Source organism: Nesoenas mayeri (genome assembly GCF_963082525.1).
Source record: "Nesoenas mayeri genome assembly, chromosome: 18".
Classification (NCBI taxonomy): domain Eukaryota; kingdom Metazoa; phylum Chordata; class Aves; order Columbiformes; family Columbidae; genus Nesoenas; species Nesoenas mayeri.
Window position 1 is genome coordinate 10085735 of NC_137566.1, and position 19810 is coordinate 10105544.

The 19810-nt window shown below is 44.8% G+C and overlaps 1 protein-coding gene across 1 annotated transcript in view; it reads left to right on the forward strand.

The window, feature by feature from the left end:
• Positions 1–19810, forward strand: part of COL5A1 (collagen type V alpha 1 chain) — a gene marked incomplete at its 5' end in the record, with an annotated part of 136414 nt that overhangs the window by 24215 nt on the left and 92389 nt on the right. The window contains 3 exons of the mRNA XM_080355703.1: positions 4771–4938; positions 10579–10792; positions 11417–11579. Coding sequence (XP_080211829.1) covers positions 4771–4938; positions 10579–10792; positions 11417–11579 — 545 coding nt within the window. The remainder of the gene's footprint in view (positions 1–4770; positions 4939–10578; positions 10793–11416; positions 11580–19810) is intronic.

Consider the following 19810-nt stretch of genomic DNA (forward strand, 5'->3'; position numbering starts at 1 on the left):
AGTAGCAGAGGGCACCTGGAACAGGCTGGGAACATAATTGCTTATTCATTTTTCACCTTATGACCTCAAATCTTTGGCAGTAATTGCACATAAACTATAGTGTGACTAAGTGCTGTGTCATTGAGTCCTGAAGGTCTTTGGATGCCCTTTAGCTGTTATGAAATTGGGTATAGAAGAATGGTTCTCCACTGTTACAGGATGGTGACCCCTTCTCCAGACACCCAAATGCCTCAGTTATTGCGTCAATACAACGACAGGTCAGCTCTACGCAGTAAATGTGTCTCAGGATGTTGAGGAGAAATTTTTTCCACTTTGAAGGGTGTTGTAAGACACAAAGTTGAAGAAAGGGGATTTTCGTTACCCTGAGTTCTAAGAATGTGTTCAGTGAAGACACTGAAGGCATGTCCAATGTTGTCAGATAAGAGTGAAGAAGCTACAGATGTGCCTTGAGATGGCAGTGGGTAGTTAGTGTTGGGGAAGATTGTGTGGTAGATGGTGCATGGGGAAAGTCTTGAATTGACCTTCACTGCAGTCGCTGAACAAGGGCTGGATGTCCCCTTTTCTGGTCTGTGAGCAGCAAGTGTAATGGCACTAGATAAGACCCAACCACAAAACAAAAAAACCCCAACCAACCAAGAAAATCCCCACCTTGTTTGTTATTGCATATGTCCTGAAGGATCAGCAGGGCTTCAGGCATCTTTCCCTCTTAAAATTTGATTTAAAGAATAGTCAGGGAAAGAAAAGATGAGGATGAACAACCCAGTCAAGTTGGGAATGGGGTTTGCCCACAGGTGGGGGGGTTCACTGCATTCTAAAATACACCTTTGGATGTTAATGATGCTCTGTTTTCCATTGGAGTTCCTTGGGGATGTTTCTGCTCCTGCATCCCAATGCTGAGCCTGAGCATCAGTTTGGCTGTGCTGGGCTGGCAGGGCATGGCCACCCCGACCATGCTTTGCTGGAGCCTATTTCAGTGAACACTGCTGGATTTGCTTTAATATTGATGTATAAGAAAGAAAAAGCAGCTATTGGCTGCTGCTGTGTAGAGGTAGAGTTATAAATTTAATACCAGCTGCCTCTGTTCTAGGTTTTAACAAGTAATTAAATAATTAGGAGTCAGGTTAGCACAGAAAGATTGGTCTTGTGGTTAAAGCCTTGGTCAGACATGGAGGAATTAGGGATTTCATTTTTCCTTTTGCTGCTGTTGGTTCATCACTAAGTCATTCATTGCCGCTCTGTTAAAATTGGAAGCATTACTCCTTTTGGTCTTGTTCAAGGCCTTTACGTGCTGCTGGGTGCAGGCTTTTGGGGCAGCCTCTGCTCTGATTTTGCTTTGATTTTGACTGTTTGGGGTTTGCCTGTTTGTGTCCTGGGTATATCGCCCCTGGCACAGCAGGGACTGAGCTGCTGGTCTCTTTGGGGAGCTCTGTGCATCTCAAGTGAAAGAATGATCCTGCATATAATGCTGCAGAGTAATGTTATTCATAAAATAGCAAGTAAAAAGAAAAAAAAACCAAACAAAATAACTCCTATAAAGCAACAGCTAATTCAGTTCTTGGATGAAGGCCAAGCCCAGTGCAAGCATGTAAGAAATACCCTATAGGGCCTGATTTTGGTCAGTCTGGTTGCTGTCCTGGGTGTGATGCCATCATAGCTCCTAATGGGAAATTGCTGAGTTGAGATTTGGCTGGAAAATCAAGGAGAAATGGATAAACTGATTAGCTGGGCAGTAATAAGAGTTGGTCACGTGTGAAGCTCATCCTTCTGGAGGGAGCTGGAGACTTTCATGCTGCTTAAGTCCTGCCCAAGCCAATGCTCTTAGTGAAGAAGTGCAACATGAGTGGTCTGTAGGGCTTCAGCTGGCTCCTCACCTCCTCTTTGGTTTCCAGGAGCAAGCAGAGGTGAGACACTCATGCACATCTGTGAACAGGAGTTGTTTCCTCTCCTGCTGGTTACCTGTGTGGTTTGCAGTTTGTTTGTGCAACACCCAGACTGTTATGCTACTTTAATATCTTGCTTTGATGTAATCCATCATAGTTATGGAGGTACAGAGCATCTTCCTTCAGAAATGAAGATGAATTGCTCGTGTTTGGAGGCTCACAGCAGCACGGGGAGGGAGAGATGCTTGAATCACCTTTTACAGAGGAGTGCTGCGCCAGGGCACTGGTGATGGGTGGGGGTTGCTCTGAGCCTGGGCTGGAGCCCCAAATCTGTTCCCAGTCACTTCTGGAGTAGGTCCAGCTCCCTCAACACCTGTCACCTCGCTGTAACCGCTGCAGGAGCCTTTGGCAAGCAGTTGCCATATGGCTTGCAAGTGTCATTCTGTTAATGCATAAAGCTGGCAAAATCGGTTCTCATGTCACACTTCCTTGCTCTCAACATGCTTCACAATTTTAGCTGTAATATCACGACAACGAGCAACACTTAAGCCATCCAGCACCATACGCTGCTTTCCTATGAGGTGACCACAACTGGCTCTGGTGTTAACCAGGGCTCCCTTGCCAAAAGAGATGATGCTCACACAGGTTTTGTCTCAGCAGCCGCTGAGCTCTGGGATGATGGATTCTCTTGCAGACGCTGCTGTTCCTGCAAACACCTCGGCCTGGCCGTGGCTGCTCTGGGTGGGATGGTTCATGTGCAGAGCTCTGAGCCAGGCTTAAATCCCCCTGCACCCGGCGTGGGGACCGGGCTGATGTCAGGAGTCTGGAATTCACATCCCCTCCCCCTTGCCTTTGCCTTTTTCCTCTCTCCTCCCCAAATAAATGCTGGAAGCAGCTTAGGAGCTGGCTGATTTGGATCTCTTGGAGCATGGGGAGGTAACTGGAAGCAGAGCTGGAGTTTTATTGTAATTTTAGTTGCTTAAACGCAGCTTGGGCTGTGTGCATGCAGATACTTCTGTGTGAAATAAGGCATGGTTAAAGGCAGTGGGAAGATCCAAGCAGCAAGGACAGCTTAGACAAATGTGTCATCCATCCATATAGTGTCTAATAAGAGAGATGAGGAAATGTTACAGCTGTGTTGTGCTGCTCAGGCCAGACTCTCTCAGCTGGTTTATTATCCACAGCGTTGACTTGGATTTGCCATATGTTTGTAATCTCTCATTGAGAGCCCAACTTCTCAGGATTGTGGAAACTTTTAAAAACTGCCTAACAATGTACATGAATTTTCCATGCAAATATTAGGCTGCTCTTCTTGGTAACCAAAACTTTTTATATTGTAAAAGATCTGTTCATGCTATTTCTTTCCATTGCTGGGGTGTTTATTGTGTTCAGTGCTGATGTGCACACTCTGGCTCTTCCCCATGGGGGCAGCCAGATGCATATGGCACATTGCTTGCAAATCATCTCCCTCTCTTCTCTGGTCTTTCTAATAATATGCTTGGTCCCAATATTGGGCACATTCCTGGATATACAGTTGTGCTGTTTGTGGTTGTTCTGCAAGCTGGTAATGAGCTTTGTACCCTTGGCCATGCAGTGTGGTGAGATGCTCTGAGATCCTGATGGAAGCTTGGGCAGCCGGCCCAGGGGTTTGTCTTGGGTATCATTGCAAACATCAGTTATCCAGTGTGTATCTGTCCTTGAGGATCTGAATAATATCACTGTTTGGGGAAAATAATGGATCAAGTGGCAAAAGAATACAGCTGTGATATATTGTCCAGGCAAGGCTAAATGGAGCTGTTGTGCAGATATTTGCTTTGGGCGCTGGGGTTTGCTGAGTTGGGTGGTTCATCTTTCTGACAGCACTTTGCTCCAAGTACCAAGTCAAAATTCAGAATAATTTCTTTTAAGCATTTAAAGTCAGATCTGGTTATTCCACTTCTGGAGACACCGTCTCTCCTGATGTGGGCAAGACCAGATTAGTAGGTTAAAGAGACATATCCCTTGCATTACTTAATTGATGTTCTAAAGACCTGAACATCTGGAGGTGAACCAGCCCTGACTTTGCTGCTGTGGGGAGTGCTGGGTATGAGCAAGTGCGCTCCAATAACTAGTCTAATGTCTCTAGTTTAATGGGATGTGGTCAAGGAGGCCTGTTAAGGAAAATGAGCTTTTTGCTTCATGTCATTAGTTCAAACACCCATGCAGATTTTATATCTCCTGTGAAGTATGTGTGTTTTGTTGGCCAGTTCGGCTGCACCCCTGTGTGCACTGATGGCTGTGCAGGAATCCCACCGTGCTGCGATGCTGCTCTGCTATAACGTGTCCATACCAAGGCACAGCTGTGGTTTACCTGTATCCCAGCTACTGTGCATTCACATGTTGTTGCTTTGCATGGTGTGTGTGGGTGTGTGTAATCCTTTGGGGAAGCTTAAAAATGACTTTTGGAATCAACTGACTTAAGAAAAAAAGAATGGAAGTGCTTGCATCAGTGTGATGGCGACTTCTTGATTTAAAGCCTTTCTCTCAGACTGTGAATTTCCTGTCTAATGCTTAATCTTCAGGATGTGCTGGAATAATGGCGATTGAGTGAAGACATCCAGGAAATATAACTACTATAGCTAATAAGATAGTATATTCTTCCTTCTGCCCTGGTGCGGGCAGCTGGTCAGCTGTTCCTCCCTGAGTTGGATTAGTGTCTCTGACCAGCAGTACAGTGTCCTAGTTTTAAAGCTGGTATTAACATTGCATTTGCAGATGTATTGAAAACATATTTCATCTTCTAAAATTGTGATGAATGGCTTGTGTGAGGCTGGCTAATAATGACTTGGATCTGAGCAAGTGACAGTCTTTATTGCCTGTTAATTCTTGTTTTCTCCTTTTCTCTTTACAGCTGAACCTGCAGACCTCTTGAAGGTATTAGATTTTCATAATTTACCTGATGGTATAACAAAAACAACAGGGTTTTGCACAAGCAGAAGGTCTTCGAAAGAAGCAGATGTTGCTTATAGAGTAACAAAAGATGCTCAGCTTAGTGCACCAACAAAGCAGCTGTATCCTGGTGAGTCCGCAGCTTTTTATTTGTTGTATGGAAATATCTGGTCCTTTTCTGGGATTCTGCAGGTACATGTAGGGCACTAATTCCTTCATTTTCCAGTTGTGCTTGCACGCTTCTTCTGCAGGGAGAGATTTTGCTGTTATAGGGAGCCGTAAACTTTGAACCATCAAATAACGTTGCAGTAAGTTGTTCTCTTATCACTGTATTTGCACCTGGTGGTGGGTTTCACTGCAGAAGATGTGGCCAATGCCTACATCTGTTCCCTCCTATATTAGGAGTTTTCTGCTGTCTCATTATCACACAGGCACATCCAGCTGGGAAGAGGCTTGGAAGATGTGAGGGAAGGTTGTGCTTTATTCTGTGTTTGTGGAGTGCCAAGCACAGTGGGGTCTTATTCTGTGGCTGTGGTGTCTCTCATAACACAAATAATCACCATATAAGAATAATAGACTGACCTACAATAACAGATGTCCCAAGAAAAGCTGTTTGAAGAAATCAGAGTTTCATTAGAGAAAGCCACTAAAATGCAGGAGTTCACAGAGCCCTTGAAGAACATATGGGCTGCTGACTGTTCCATTTGTCACTGAGGATGTGCTGGAGTGTTTTAATTTTTCTGGCCAAGGCACAATCGCTACTGCAGAGTAAAATGTACTTGTAAAAAGACTGGACACATTGTGGACCCAAACTACTTGCTACCTGAGAGCTTCAGCCTTGAACACATAGTCACTGTCGGAAGTGCTGGAGTGCAGGGATGCTGGGGTAGGCACGAAAGGATTTTCTAGGTGTGATGAGAAAAGTGCCTTTGCCGAGGAAGGTTTAGCAATGAGGCAGAAAGATGCTGCGTGTAACTCAGCTGTGAGGCAGATGATGACTTAAAGCAGACAAACACATTCTCCTTTGGCATTTGTGAGAGCCTTACTAATACAAAATGCATTAGTTAAATCAGAGGTAATATAGCATACTGCTACCAATGCTTTTTAATTAACACGTTGTGTTTATCAGACCTAGCCTGTTAATGGCCTAAGTGAGGACTCCGAGGCTGGACTGCTGATGCGCTCACATCCGCCAGCCCTGTATTTCTTTCATTGCATTGTGTTGTCACTGAGGTCATTTTCAGACTTCATTATTATCCTCTGTGACAAACAGGTGAATTATCTTTAATCTGTGGTGAGCAGGAGCATGCTCTGTGTCTCGTATATGAACTGAGAGGTGGCTCCTGAGTCCATCTATCTGTCCCACAGCAAGATCAGCTCGACCTCACCGGTGTGTGTTTAGCTGCTTTCACATACTCTCTTCTCGTGGATCTGAAATGACTCAAAGCTTCGGACCAGTTGGTATCTTCAAACTCAGAAGTGCTTGAAGACAATGGTTCCAGTTTGGAATATACAACTGTAGTGGATTTGAGAGCTTTCCAGTAGTTGCTGTAGCCACTCAGAAATCTTGCGTTATGGAAACAGCGAACACTGGTGACCCCAAGATAAAAAACCAAGGATGGAGTATTCTGGCTAATTAACATATCAAGGACTCTGGATGACACCACTTAAAACAGAGGTTAACACAACAAGACACAGCATGTGGAACCGCATTGTGGTCACTGGAGAGAACTCGGCGTCGTAGGAGTCCCTTACTAATGTGTCTTCATTAAGTTCTTGGTTTGCGTTTACTGTCTGCCTTGGATTAGAAGATCTGGATGGTGTTTCCTTGGTATCATTAAGCAATTTTAAAACCATTTGATCATTTAGACAACCATGGGATGGTTGAAAAAGCTCTGTCCCTTTCCAGAGACTTCCAAAGTCATGGTGTCTTGTCTGCTGCTTGCCAAGGAAATAGGACGGGAAGAGCGAAGACCCCCCCGGTGTTTTCCATCAGATCAACAGAGGTTTTCTCAGTACATCTGCATAACTAGATGTGACTTCAGCTCACACCACCAAATGAATGAGAGGGGAGATAAAGAAAACAAAGTAATTGCAGTGCAATGTACCAGGAGAAATGCGGTTTTAGTGATTTCATGATAACAGGCGAGTGGGTAGTAATGTAACTTCCCTCTCTGCTATAGAGCACCAAAGGCAGATGTACGCTGTACATAATACTTTGTGTTAATTAGAAGTTGGTGCTTTTCTAAGATGCTAATTTTATGGGCTTTGCATTCTGCTTCCACAGCCAGCAAAGCAATAGATATTTTTATATATAAGCTTGTCTGTTTTTTCAAGCCCCCGGGAGTGAGAGGATCTGCTGAGATGCTCTTTGTCTTTGCTCCCCGAGTTGTGCTTCCCAGCGAAGCTGTGCTCTTCCAGCAGGGACGAGAAAGGCAAAGTGTTCAGTGGCAGCCAGCAAAATGTCGTTTGCATTCTTCTAGCAAAATCTGTATTCTCCACACTGCTTGTGGGTGTCTGCATATGTATTTAAGAGCTCAGAAATCTCTATTATAGCTTGAACAGTCGTGTCTGAGGAAAACAAGCCATTCCAAAACTGAGTCTTCTCAGGTGAAGAAGGGCAGAAGTTGGTGACACTGTTGAGAAGCTGTTTTCCTTTGGAAAGCGGCTCTGGAAATGACACCACCTCCACAACAGATCTGCTTTGTGTTTGTGTCAGGACCTGGATCAGCTCATTGTCTTTGCAGGTTGTTTTTTTTTGCTATTAAGCAGCTGAAGCTTTCCTGTCCTTCCCAGACCAGCAGCAGGGCTCTTCATTTTAGGCTGTGTTGGGTTATACCTGCAGGAACTGGGTTAGGAAGAGGTCCCTGCTGTCCCTGTTTTGAAGACCATGAACCTTTAATCCCTGGTCACGATGTTCAGGAGGGAAGAAACTCAGCCTGACTCCACTGGTTCGCATATTGGGCTGTACCATGGATGGAATCTGCTCAAGTGAATATAATGGCATCAGTGTGTGGGGTGGAGGGACCTCAGACCTCCTTGGCTCTTTCCATGGCTCCATCTGCAGAATTGTGGTTTTAACCCTTTGCTGCCTTGCAGGAGGATGCGTGCAAAGACTCTGAAAGGACTTGGCTATAGGGTAAAAGGGCGATGCTGAGCCAAATTCAGCACCGGTGCAGTGCTGTGAAGAGGTGAATGTGCAACATCTCTCAGCATGAGCTTGTTTGAAGAAGTGAACAGATATAAAGGCTTAATCCCAAACCTGCTGTCGGGGGTTGTCTCCATCATATTTAAGGGGATTTGGGTCAATTTCTGTGCGCTTCATATATTTATTACGATGTGTGCATTAGTATTGCTGCCTGTGGATGCATTTTCATACATCACTCAATAGCCTGGCTCATTTCTCGCTATGACAGTGAAAGCATTGTTATTTTACCAGGACAGCAGAGCAGTAACAGAGTAATGTCAGCTATAATTTCTCCATTATGGTTATTTGGGTTGGGAAACTCGCATCACCATGGAGACATTTTAATAATAATGAAAAAAAAATTAAAAGCAACTTTTTAATGAGTTGGCAGCTTGTCCAAGTTGAAAGGTACTGTATTGTGGGTTCATAATGAATTTTTGGACATGAACTATTTTGCATAAAAGGCCCAAAACTGTAGCCTGTAATTGGAACCAGGAAGGCATATGGTCTTGATTCAGTGCTACAGGAGGATTTGTATACGGCAGGAGAGAGATAAAGCTCAGTGCATCCTATGGAAGGCATGGTAATCAGATGCCTGCGTTTGCCAAATATGTGTCTGTGTCCTAGAGGGAAATCAGGCTGTAATCATGGCATTTAATTACAGACTGTGAGTCCTCTATTCAGAATACCGCTTTACGCTTCTTTCCAAATGTTATTTAACTAAGGTGAGGGATATTAACTGGGCGCAAACAGTGTGTGTCTCTGTAGGTGTCCTCAGATGTCCCCCCGGGTGTCCTCTCTTTGCAGCACAGCTTGTTTCTGACGCAGCCCAGCCTGCTCCTGTGCTGGGCAGTGAGATGCATTTTAAACCCTGGTTTGTTAAGAGAAGTTAAAGCAACTCCCAGGCAGAAAAGAGGACGAGCTCATGGCTTCTCTGCTTTTGAACTTGCAAGCTTTGCTGTGGTTGGAAGAACTCCCCACTCCCATGTTCTCTGTCCCCTCCCTGGGTCAAAATCCCTGGGATACCATCTAAGAAAAGCCTGAAGGGGTGAAGAAAATTTATTTGAAGCTTACGGGTGCTGAGCTTGACTTTTTTTTATGTGGTTTTATTTGGCTACGGATCTGCAGTTTAAAAACACTCCATTGTGTTGCTCCATCCCCTGCGTGCCACCGGCTGCCACACACGGCGATGGTCCCCGGGCAGTGCCTGTGGCCGGGCTGCCCCGCTCTGCCCTGCTTGGAGATTTCCCAAGCAGATACCCAGCGCTACAATGCAATCCTTGTTCTTGAAAGCCTGGACCTTAAAGGAAAGACACCCTGCAAGTCTCACACTGCTGAAATGCAGCGTTGGAGGAGGTGGTGCCCTGTGGGTACCCTCTGTTTTGATGATAATTTGATCAAGAAAGCTCCTTTACTGAGGTTTCTGGTGGTTTTAAGATGTTCCAAGTTTTTTTTTTGGTTTAATATTCCCAGTCTGAATGGCAGAGAAAACCCAAACGGAGGAGCTGTATCCCGCATATCCAGCACAGACTGTTACTTGATGCCTGTTATTGGCTTGAAAGGCATTTTGTTGGTGTTGCAGGGGATTGACACTTCCCTTGTGCAGAGCATTGTCTCTGTACTGGCAATACCTGCTCTGTACTTCCATGACTTCAATCCTACAAAACTTGCAGAAATACAGATAGGAATCACCTGAGATCAGGCAGCGTTGCTTTCCTGAGTAGAGGAAAAGTTAGGAAACTTGTTTGATGCTCCTTAATGTGCAGACAAATTAGCATATGCTACTGATTGCCAGGTTTATTTCTGTTTTCAGATTTTCTTTTGTTTTGTTTCATGTGCATCAACCCTGAAAGCCAAAGCCACAGAATGCTCTGTTCTCATCTGGAACAGACAAAACCTGATGCAACTTCCCTGCTCCCTTAAATAAAACCCTTCAATATTGTGTTTGCCTAACTGGCATGGGATGCTTAATTTCCTCTGTCCCTCTGACATCTTAAGTTAATTTGGGAGCCTTATGATATATGAAAGCTTTTTTCGCCTTGTCTCCTAAAAAGCTCTGGAGATACTGAGGAAGCGTTAGATGCAAATAATACAGGTTTAAACCAACAGCTTTCTTCAAATCTCTGTTTCCCTAGCACAATGGTCTCATCCCAAACCAGGAGACCCCCCTACCATCATTTGCTTGCAAGTTCAAATGTGAGGTGGCTTTTGGCTCTGTGACAGATTGCGATAAGGGCTGGAATAAAGGCTTTCTCATCATAAATAAGTGATCCTCAGAGGTGCTTGGCTCTGTGCTTGAGTTTTTAATGGGCCAGGTTAGACACTGGTCTATACTGGCTTTGCTGGTGGGATCTACTTTGGGTTGCAGCCCACCCCAATGCCACATTGCAATAGGTTTTGGAGCAAAGCCGGATGTTCATCTGGCATCTAAGATGCTGCCCTATGTAAATTTTTAGGGTTGCTGATGTGCACACATCTGGTGGGATAAATGAATGTTCTTCCCATGGGTCATTAGACAAGACTGTTTCTGCAAGGATTAATTTTCAAGGAAACCTGACTAACCTCTTTGCTTTTCTGCTCCAGCTTCCCCATTCCCAGAGGACTTCTCCATTCTAACCACTGTAAAAGCGAAGAAAGGAGGTCAGTCCTTCTTGATCTCAATTTACAATGAGCAAGGGATCCAGCAAATTGGTGTGGAGATGGGTAGATCTCCTGTATTCCTGTATGAAGACCATACAGGAAAGCCAGGCCCAGAAGACTATCCTCTCTTTAGAGGCATTAACCTTGCAGATGGCAAGTAAGTGAAATTTTGTGCACAAAGGAAAAAAAAGTACATTGTTTATATCAATACCAGCATGTTGACCATGTTGTGAATAGGGGGTCATGTATTTATAAATGTTTACACACCTGTTTGACTACTGCTAAGTGTCCAATAATTGAACTTTACCCTTTTGAGTAAATACTTCATATAGAAAAAATGTGAATCACATGCCAGTCTGCAAATTGTCTGACACTTATGGGGAAAAGAACACTGATTTTTGCTGCAAAGGGTCTTACAACTGTTTGTCTTGCAAAACCCACACTGAGTCTTTTGCAGGACATAAGGAGGGTGGAAAAAGGGCATAGTTATAGGGAATTATTATTGTGGCTTTTTCTCTGCCTCTTGTTAAAGCCCAACTGGCACTCTGCCTGGTTTGAAGGGATGAGAAGTGAATGGTGTCACCTGTTAATACAGCCATTTCCATTTGAAATGACATCTGTAGGGTCTGCCCAAGGATGATTTTCATGTGTTTGCAGATAATGGCTGGCATGAAGGCTTGCAGAGCATCAGTTTATTAAAGCTTCTTCATTATACAAACATTAGCTTGTTCCTGAAAGCCCAAGGCTCTGTTTAACACATCTGTGAACTGTGTTCTTCTAGGTGGCACAGAATAGCTATCAGTGTGCAGAAAAAGAATGTCACCTTGATATTGGACTGTAAAAAGAAGATAACCAAGTTCTTGGACCGAAGTGACCATCCCATCATTGACGTCAATGGCATCATTGTATTTGGAACAAGGATATTGGATGAAGAAGTCTTTGAGGTAAGTCATGACAAGGAACAGACCTGGAGACATTCCACAGAGATGAGGAGCTGGGTTCTGTTTGACGAGGTGTTTACAGCTCACTTTTGAAACTTGCTTTGGATTTTTGCATAATAGAACACTGTATGTAATTTTTTATTAAGTTTGTCTTGATTAGATAAATACTTCCTATAGTGATGATGAAAGCAGTGGGCCAGATGACCTGTTGGACCGAGCTCCTCTGGTACTCTGGTTTCATGCCCTTGCTGGGGTTCTCACCCAGCCCCTGTACTGGGGTTCCGCAGGTCTGTAGCTCTTGTGTTCTCAGCGTGTTTAGCATGGGAAGGGCTCACAGGGCTTTCCTTCATCCCTCGGTTATGATTTAGATAAAGTTGCAGGGGCAGTAAATGAAGGCTGAGGAAAGCAGCTCCCTGGCAAGTCAGTTCACTCTGGGGCTATCAGAATTTGCTCTTTTCCCACGTGGTGGCCATCGAGCCTTGGTCTCTTGCACTGTGACATGAGAGGACTCTGCTCGACAACTTGTTTGGCAGTTCCGTCACCTCCCACACAGCGGCTGCTTTCAAAAAGCAAACCGAAATTGTGATGGGTGGAATGTTCCCATGAGCTCCTCTGATTCAGGCAAAGAGACAGAGGATTATTTATAGACAAGGTACATATGGTAAAAGTTCTTTCCATAGTTCAGCAGCTTTAATATATGCGTTTCCCTAGCAATTTCAACTTCTATGGTCTGTTGCACTTCTGAGGCTTTCACACGTATGAGAATCTTGTCCCTGATCTTTCTTGCAAGCTAGAATTGCTTCCCTGACATCAGCACCAGTGTAAAGTAACACCTATTGATCTCTTATCTCCTTATTCATATTGCATTTCTGTGGAGGAGTTGTTGCATCTCACGGGCCTCCCCAACCCAGCAAAGGGATGGGGAACATCTATCAGTGGATAAATTATGAGCCATAGCGAAGCCAACTCTTGTCTGCGTTTTGCTGTGGCTCGGAAGGAAAGTTCCAGTCTGTTTAACATTACCAACATCTGGGAGCTGGTCTGCTGTAAACAGAGCAAGAATGCATGGACTGAACGCTGCTGCCAAAATCCCACTTACGGAGTTAGAGCTGAATCTCTAAATTGTGTTAAAGTAATAGACATTCCCTGGGAGGTTTAACAATTAAAATGGAAAGTAAAAGCTGGGTTTAATGGGCACTGGAGTGTCTTTCACAAGTGTTGGACATTCTGCCAGAAATTTCAGCGGTTGTACTGGATGCTGTGTTTTAAGTGGAGTTATTAAAGCAGTGAGCTTTCCTGGGGAGCTGCTGGAGCCTGGGGATCTAGTAGATCTAAGGACGGGGAGTAAAACAGAGCAAGTGTTCCACTCCGCTGGAGCTTGTTGCCTGTTCTGGGTACAAGATGCAGCTACAAGATCATTGCGGGCACTTGCTGAGAACTGGATCATTAGCAAGTATTTTTCCCCCCTCTGCCTTGTAGCATATGTACTGATTTTCTATAGCATATATATATTAAAAAGATCCCTTTCTAGTTCTGGTATTTCTTTGTCATCCTCATCAAAGAAAGAAGGTTTTCAGGGTATTCATGCATGTGCAAATCAAGATATCAACAGCTTTAAACGGAATGTAATTCATAGATTTTATGAAGGCAGTGGACTAAAACTTACTTTACTTCATATCTCAGCAACTTTATTGCCTTTGGCCCCTCCTTTCCTCTTTCTGCAAGTCTAAGCAGAAACTCTATAGGGAAAATTGTGGCTCAGAACAGTGGGGAAATGGGTGCAAGCTGTTAAAAGTTTTGCATTCTTGGAAAGCTGGTAATTTCTGGACTGAAAGCAGAATGATGAGATGAAACCGTTGCTGTCCTGTGGGCAAGTGCTCTGCAAACCTTGGCTGGCAAGATGTTCTCCAGTGTCTTCTGCACCCGTGGGGTTGCCCAGCTCTTGCGTGCTTATCGCTTTTGCTGGAAATTAGAATAATTCAGCTGAGATGGATGGCTTAGGCTGTGGATCGGCAGGAATCTACATCCTCCTTGTTAGGACTGAAATCAAATAGAACCCTGAACGCTTTTGTTTTGCAAGTTGTAATTATTTAAGCTCCAGGTCTGGCTGTGGTCACCACTGAAGCGGCTTTGCCGTGTGTCAGTCGAGGGCTCAGATGGGAGTTTGCTCCTGTGCTGCTGCAGAAAAAGCCAGGCAGGAAAAGTTAGAGGAATTTCAAACTATTTCGCTCTAGCACAACATTCTTCCAGTGGAAAAAACGACTTCCTCTCATTAAAATTCAATTAGTTGGGAGGCTGTGTGGATCTCTGTGCGGCCCGGGGAAGGCCGGGTGGGTTTGACAAGGGGCCAAGCCTGCAGCCCAGGTTGTACAAGTTAAGTTTTGTGCTGAGCTGTTGTTCGAAACAGAAGTTTACAAATGTCAGGACAGGCTCTCGCGCCGGGGCTGGGAAGTGGCGGCTGGTTTCAAGCTGTGACAGAGGATGCTGTTGTGAGGCAGCAAAGGGCCTTTTTGTGGAAAGAGGAGGGGAAGAGAAAAGAAATAGCCTGTGGTGAAGGACAAACCCTTTCTCTCTGCTCGCAGGCTGCAGAAAGCAGTGTCCCTGTGGCTACAGCAGCACTGGAAGGAAGTCAGAAGACATGTGAACGCATCTCATTTTTAGAGGGATTAACTGTTTCTTTTGATGTGCTTTTTTAAAAACATGTGTTAGAAACCTAGCACAGTCTAATGGTTATGTGTAGGAACAGAGAGAGGATGAGGTTTGGGAAAGTCCCTTTCCCAAAAAGCAAAGCATCTCCTGACCTGTCAGCCTTGGACTGATCCCTGGTAGCCTGTGCCCATGTAAGAACTGAGAATAAGTTGAGTGCTTGTCAGGCTAAAGCTTTTTGCCCACTTAAAGGGTTTACTTGGCTGTTCTGTGTTGGCTGCTGCATGTTGTACCCATCAACCATCGCTGTGGGCTTTCATCTGAGGTCGTCCTTGGAGGATGCTCATGCCAAGGGATCCCTGCTCCGTACAAAACTTATTGCTGGGATCAGAGTACAACATCAGTCTGGGCAGTCAGGCTCAAATACAGCTTTCTCCCACCCATAACCAAAACCTGGCAATGCTTTTAGCAGCTCACTTAATCCATTTGACCACCACATCCCAGGACCCTATGGATGGCATCTCCTCATGGGCTGGCTTTTCCAAAACGCTGTTTGCTGTGCTGGTGTGGTGGGAAAGCAGCTCAGCTGGCTCTGGGCTGAAGTCATTCTGGTTTAGCAGATGTGGGTTGAAACAGAGTTCAGGTCCCAGCTCAGCGAGGTCGCTGGTGCTGTGCTTCAGTCCCAGGAGCGGCTGAGTTACAGCAGCGAACCGAGAAATCCCATAACCCACACCTGGAGGAGCTTTATGTGTGGAAAGTGCTGCACAGTGTCTATGGCAGGTAAATGTTAGTCTCTGGGCTGGATTAGGTGAACTTAACCCCTTTGCGGTGGTGTTTTGAAGCATCTCATGTATTCCCACGGAAGTTTGGTTTCTGCGGTAACATGTACTCCAGCCCTGTTTTACTGCTCAGTGTTAATCTGTAGACCCGCACTTCTCAGCGATGGGCTGAGGAACAGAATGAAACTTGTCCAGGCCTTGCCAAAGTCCCAGATAGGTGATATCTTCCATATTTCTGCTGAAAATTCCATTTTGTCTTCTGATCTGTCAGGAAGAGACTATTGTGTGAGGCCAATGTGCCTATAAATTACCACCCAGCACCTGACTGGCAGAGCTAGCGTTGCCATTGTAAAAATTGTGATGTGGACATTGGTAAAAAAAGAGTAGGTTTTGGTAAAACTGCTGAGGATACCTCAGGAAAAAGTGAGTACTTTTGATCTAAATTATTTTTTGGTTCATCTGTTGAAAGTTTTGCAGCATCATCCCACAAGGTGTTTTGACTCTCGAGGAAATAATGTTTGAGTGGCGTCTGCTTTTGGTGTAGATAAAATTAGTTTTCTCATAAGTGGAGAAGCTTAGTGCATGTGTATATTGCTTTTTAAGGTTTATGTCTTTGTTGGCTCCTCTGGAGACAAGAAGAGCTTATTTTGTCGAGCTGAGTACTATAACTGTGTCTCATTGCTCTCGTTAGTGCTGTAAAACCTCTGATCCTGCCAAACATGGTGCAAAGCAAGAGGGTCTTGGACACCTGTGGCCACCGATCTGCCAAGGCAGTGAAACCGTGAGGGGCTGATAAAGTATTTGCTATTAGCTTAGGCCAAAGCTTGTCATGGGATGAGCTACAGCCCATTGCTGAGCTTTGGATGGTGCTTTTTATTCTCCTTTCTCCTTTGTGTGTTTTTTCTTTATTTGAAGACCACTAGTGAAATCAAGACATCAGAAGCGGAGGGAAAGCGGTTTGGGGTGAGCCAGGGAGCCTGGGCAAGATGCCAGAGCTGCTCTTAGGGCTGTTGAACGTTTCAAGGTGCAACAAGACAAAGCAGAATAGACGCTTCGATGTTCTTTCAGATGCTGGGGCTGTTCAGGTGCTGCGTTGCTCTTGGGCTGAAGTGCCAACTCTCTTTTCATCTTTGGCCTGTTTACACTTAAACACAATTATCACTGCAGTTGATAATCCTGGATTTCATTTCACTATCATCAGAATTTTCTCCCTCCCTTCCCAAGCTCTTGGCTGTAGTGTTTCCTGCTCTGGTTTGTTTCTGTGCATTATTTTTCTCAGATTTCTCTGAGGTTATAAGATTGGATCAATAGTTTTTGCTAGAGTGAAAGGTATACAAGTGAAAATAGGGCTCTTGCACATGTAGGCACATCTTAACGGTATTTTTTGGTGTTTGAGGATGGAGAGGTTTAGGGCTCCACTTTTGCAGGCAGATCTGCTGTTAATAAGTCAAATATCTACTATTGCAGGAGGATATCTGTGCTACTAGTACAATGAGCTATGCGGAAAGCCAAATTGGTGGTAACTGCAGTATTTACAGACTTTCTTCAGCTCATGGGTACAAATGTACCATGGGACCCTCAGCACTGAATCAGTGTCTGATTCATATCTAGACTCAAATGTGCCTTGGTGCATCAGTCTTTGCTGTTTGCAGGAGGCTCTTGCACAAATTTAAACTGAGTGGTGACAAGGTACGGAGCTCAGGGAATGCTTATTTATTTATTTACAGGAGAAGCAACAAGGTCCCCAATATCCTCAAACTAAAAGCTTCTTAATGACTCCACTGAGTCTTCTGATGCTTGTGGCATTGAACCCATCAAGTTCTGCAAGATCTGGGCTTAGTCCAGAGGGTCTGGAAGGACCTGGGCAGAGCTCATGTTTAACTTTTTGTTAACCTTCAAAAAGCATTTTTCTAATTAATTAGGTTTTTTACTAATGTGAATTTCTCTGTCAAGATCCACCACGGATACATGCTCCTGTGTATTTCTTCCTACCTTGGCAGGATGCTGGAAAAAAGCTAATTTACAGTTCTGGCTGCTTGCTTTCCCAGCCCTGCCAAATCTGATTTCACCTCTTTTGCTGTAGAGCCTTTCAGGGAGTCCAAAGAGTCGATGTTTCACACCACCAGCATATATACCATGATGTGAGATGATGGAAAATGAAACCTTCTGAGCCAGCATTAGGGTTCTTTATTGAAGATGTCTGTAGCTTTCCCCAGTCTCCTAATAACTCTCCATTTAGTTGCTGGTTTTCTCGTCATTTCTTCTGCTTTTGTTTTTTTTCAAAGAGATGTTCTTCAGTGAAATGGTGCACTTGAGACATATGGATTAAATCACGGAACTAAGGTCTTCCAGGAGAACGATGCTGCCTAGAAAATGTCTACAATTATTGGACTTTATACCTCTGGATGGGTTTGCGATTAATGGTGAGATGTTTTAGTGCCAGAGTCCAAGCAATGCAGTCAGTGTAATCAAAACCCAGATGTGATATTTGGCTCCAGTTGGTGAGATCTCACCCCCAGCATCGTCTTACACGGGTGCCCAGGGACGTCATCTGGTTTTATCAGCTTGTCTGTACCAAGGGAGGGGCAGGACCTGATCCAGAATAAGAATTGCAAAACAGCTTGTAAAAGTTAATCTGTGCTTCAGGTGGTTTCGTTTCAATCCTAAAGCGACACCATTTCATCTGACCCCTATCTGTCAGGTGCCAGCAGTGAAAGTGAGAATTTGGGTGGAAACATCAGATTAATTGTTTGCATACACTTTGCTGAAACTCTTGTTTCGCATTTAGATTTGCTGGGTAATTGGCAGTTTAGTTATCCGGACCGCGGTCAAGCTTTGCGACTGGGTCAGGCTTGCCTATAATGATGTAGCTTTATTAGTAACGATTACAAAATATACATATTAAATACATATTTTTTTTTGTTTGTTTTTTGGTCAGTGTTACATTCAATTTCATAAACTGAAAGAAACAGTGTGTTGGTGTGTGTAGGTAATTCCTGCAGTTTGCTGGTATGGAATGCCTTCAGGACTCCGATAGCATACAATGCATGGGGAGATGTGCTTTATTGTTCAAACAGACCAGAAAAGTGCTTTTATTGATGCTTAGCAGTCAATGCAGTGCATCATTTGTTTTAATACGGCCAAGTTAACCATCAGCCTAGGAAGCTGCATGGTCTCATTGCTGCTGGTGGTTTGTCCAGAGTCAAACCCCAGTCTGACAGGAGGACCTGTAAGGTTTCCATCTCCAGATGGGTGTTCTTGGGTGGTACCTTCAAGGCGATGGATATGGGTGCTGTCGGGTGGTACCTTCAAGATGATGGGTGTCACTTACTGGGGCTGCTTCTAACTTGCAGCATCATGTTGTGCTGAACAGACTCTGACTGCTGCAGGTCTGAATTTCAGTTGCAGACACCTGCATTAGTTTAATGTTAACAACCCTCCTCTGGGTCTTTGCACAGCACGGACTGTAATTTAAAAAATAAGGTAGAGAGGTGGTACTTAAGCTGTACTGATCTTATTTGAGGTAGTGATAAGGGGAAGCTGTGGTTATCCAAAGCATTTTATATTCCTTGTGTCCAGCAGAGGAGATATAAGGAGGACTCTGCATGGGAGGAGATGGGGAGAAAGCAGAATCCTGGGCACCTGGCAGTGTGTAATAGAGTTGTGCTTGGCTGCCCGTCCTGGCCTCGCTGCTGGTGTGTACTGTTAGTCTAGAAAGGGGATTTAATCCTTTCGGTGTCATCCTGAGTAAGGGTTTTTTAATTGATGCTTCACTGTGCAATCCCCTTTGTGCAGTACCTGTGGGCAAGTGTGCTCAGCCTGCTTAGTATAGAATTCTCTTAGATATAGGTTGAGTATCTGGAGTGTAGCACTGAGGAACCTGGTGGTGAGATGCAGCTTGCAGGGAGCCCTGCTCGCTGGTCACAATCCTGAGTGCAGCAACAGGCTGGTGGTGTCCGTAAATGAGAAAAGGCACCCGACCCTGAGCAATTGCTTGTTGAGGGGTCAGTCCTCACAATTTTGTTAGCAAAGCCTGATGTGAATGCCGAGGATACTGGGCACTTAGAATCATTAAAATCCAGGGTTAATGCCTTCTGTGAACGGCCAGTGAAGGGCATAGGATGTCACCCTGATCTGAGGAACTGCTGGCTTCCCTGTGACCTCCTGGATACCAGTCACAATAACTCCAGGGGCTACTGGAGTGGAGAAATAAACAAGTTTTTTATTATGATGGTTTAAATAGGCAAGTTTTGGAGCCTGGTGGTTGCCTTATGAGGGACTCGTACAGACTAGCTGGTTTGGATGGATTTTTGCCGTTTTGGAGGGGGTAGGCAAGGATGCTGAGGGGTTAGAACTGGCAGTGGGAGGGATGCTAAGGGATGGTGTGCAGGGCTCTCTGTCACCGCTGTCATCTTGGGCTGTGACATGGAGAGGACAGGCAGGCTGTTGCCTGAGTCTTTCTGTCCTGGGGTACCTTCTGAAAGTGGGATAACTGAGCGGTCTCTACAAAGCAAAGCATCTTTCAGAAACAATTTCCACCCTTAGGGATTTTGGGGTTTGGGGAGCAGGATTGTCTGATTGTTCCTGACACTCACCTGGCAGAGTTTTGTATTTAAATGCTGGCAGGCAGCAACCCAGGCAGGCTCGTTATCCATGATGGATGCTCTTAGGTGTAGCATCATTACTCTTGCGGTTGACGGCTTCGTTTGTAGCTTGCTTCCCCCCTTGGCTTGCAGGAGGGAGGAGGAGGAGGGGGCTCGGTTCCTTCCATGGAAACTCTGAGGTTGATTGCTGAGCCCAGACGGGGTG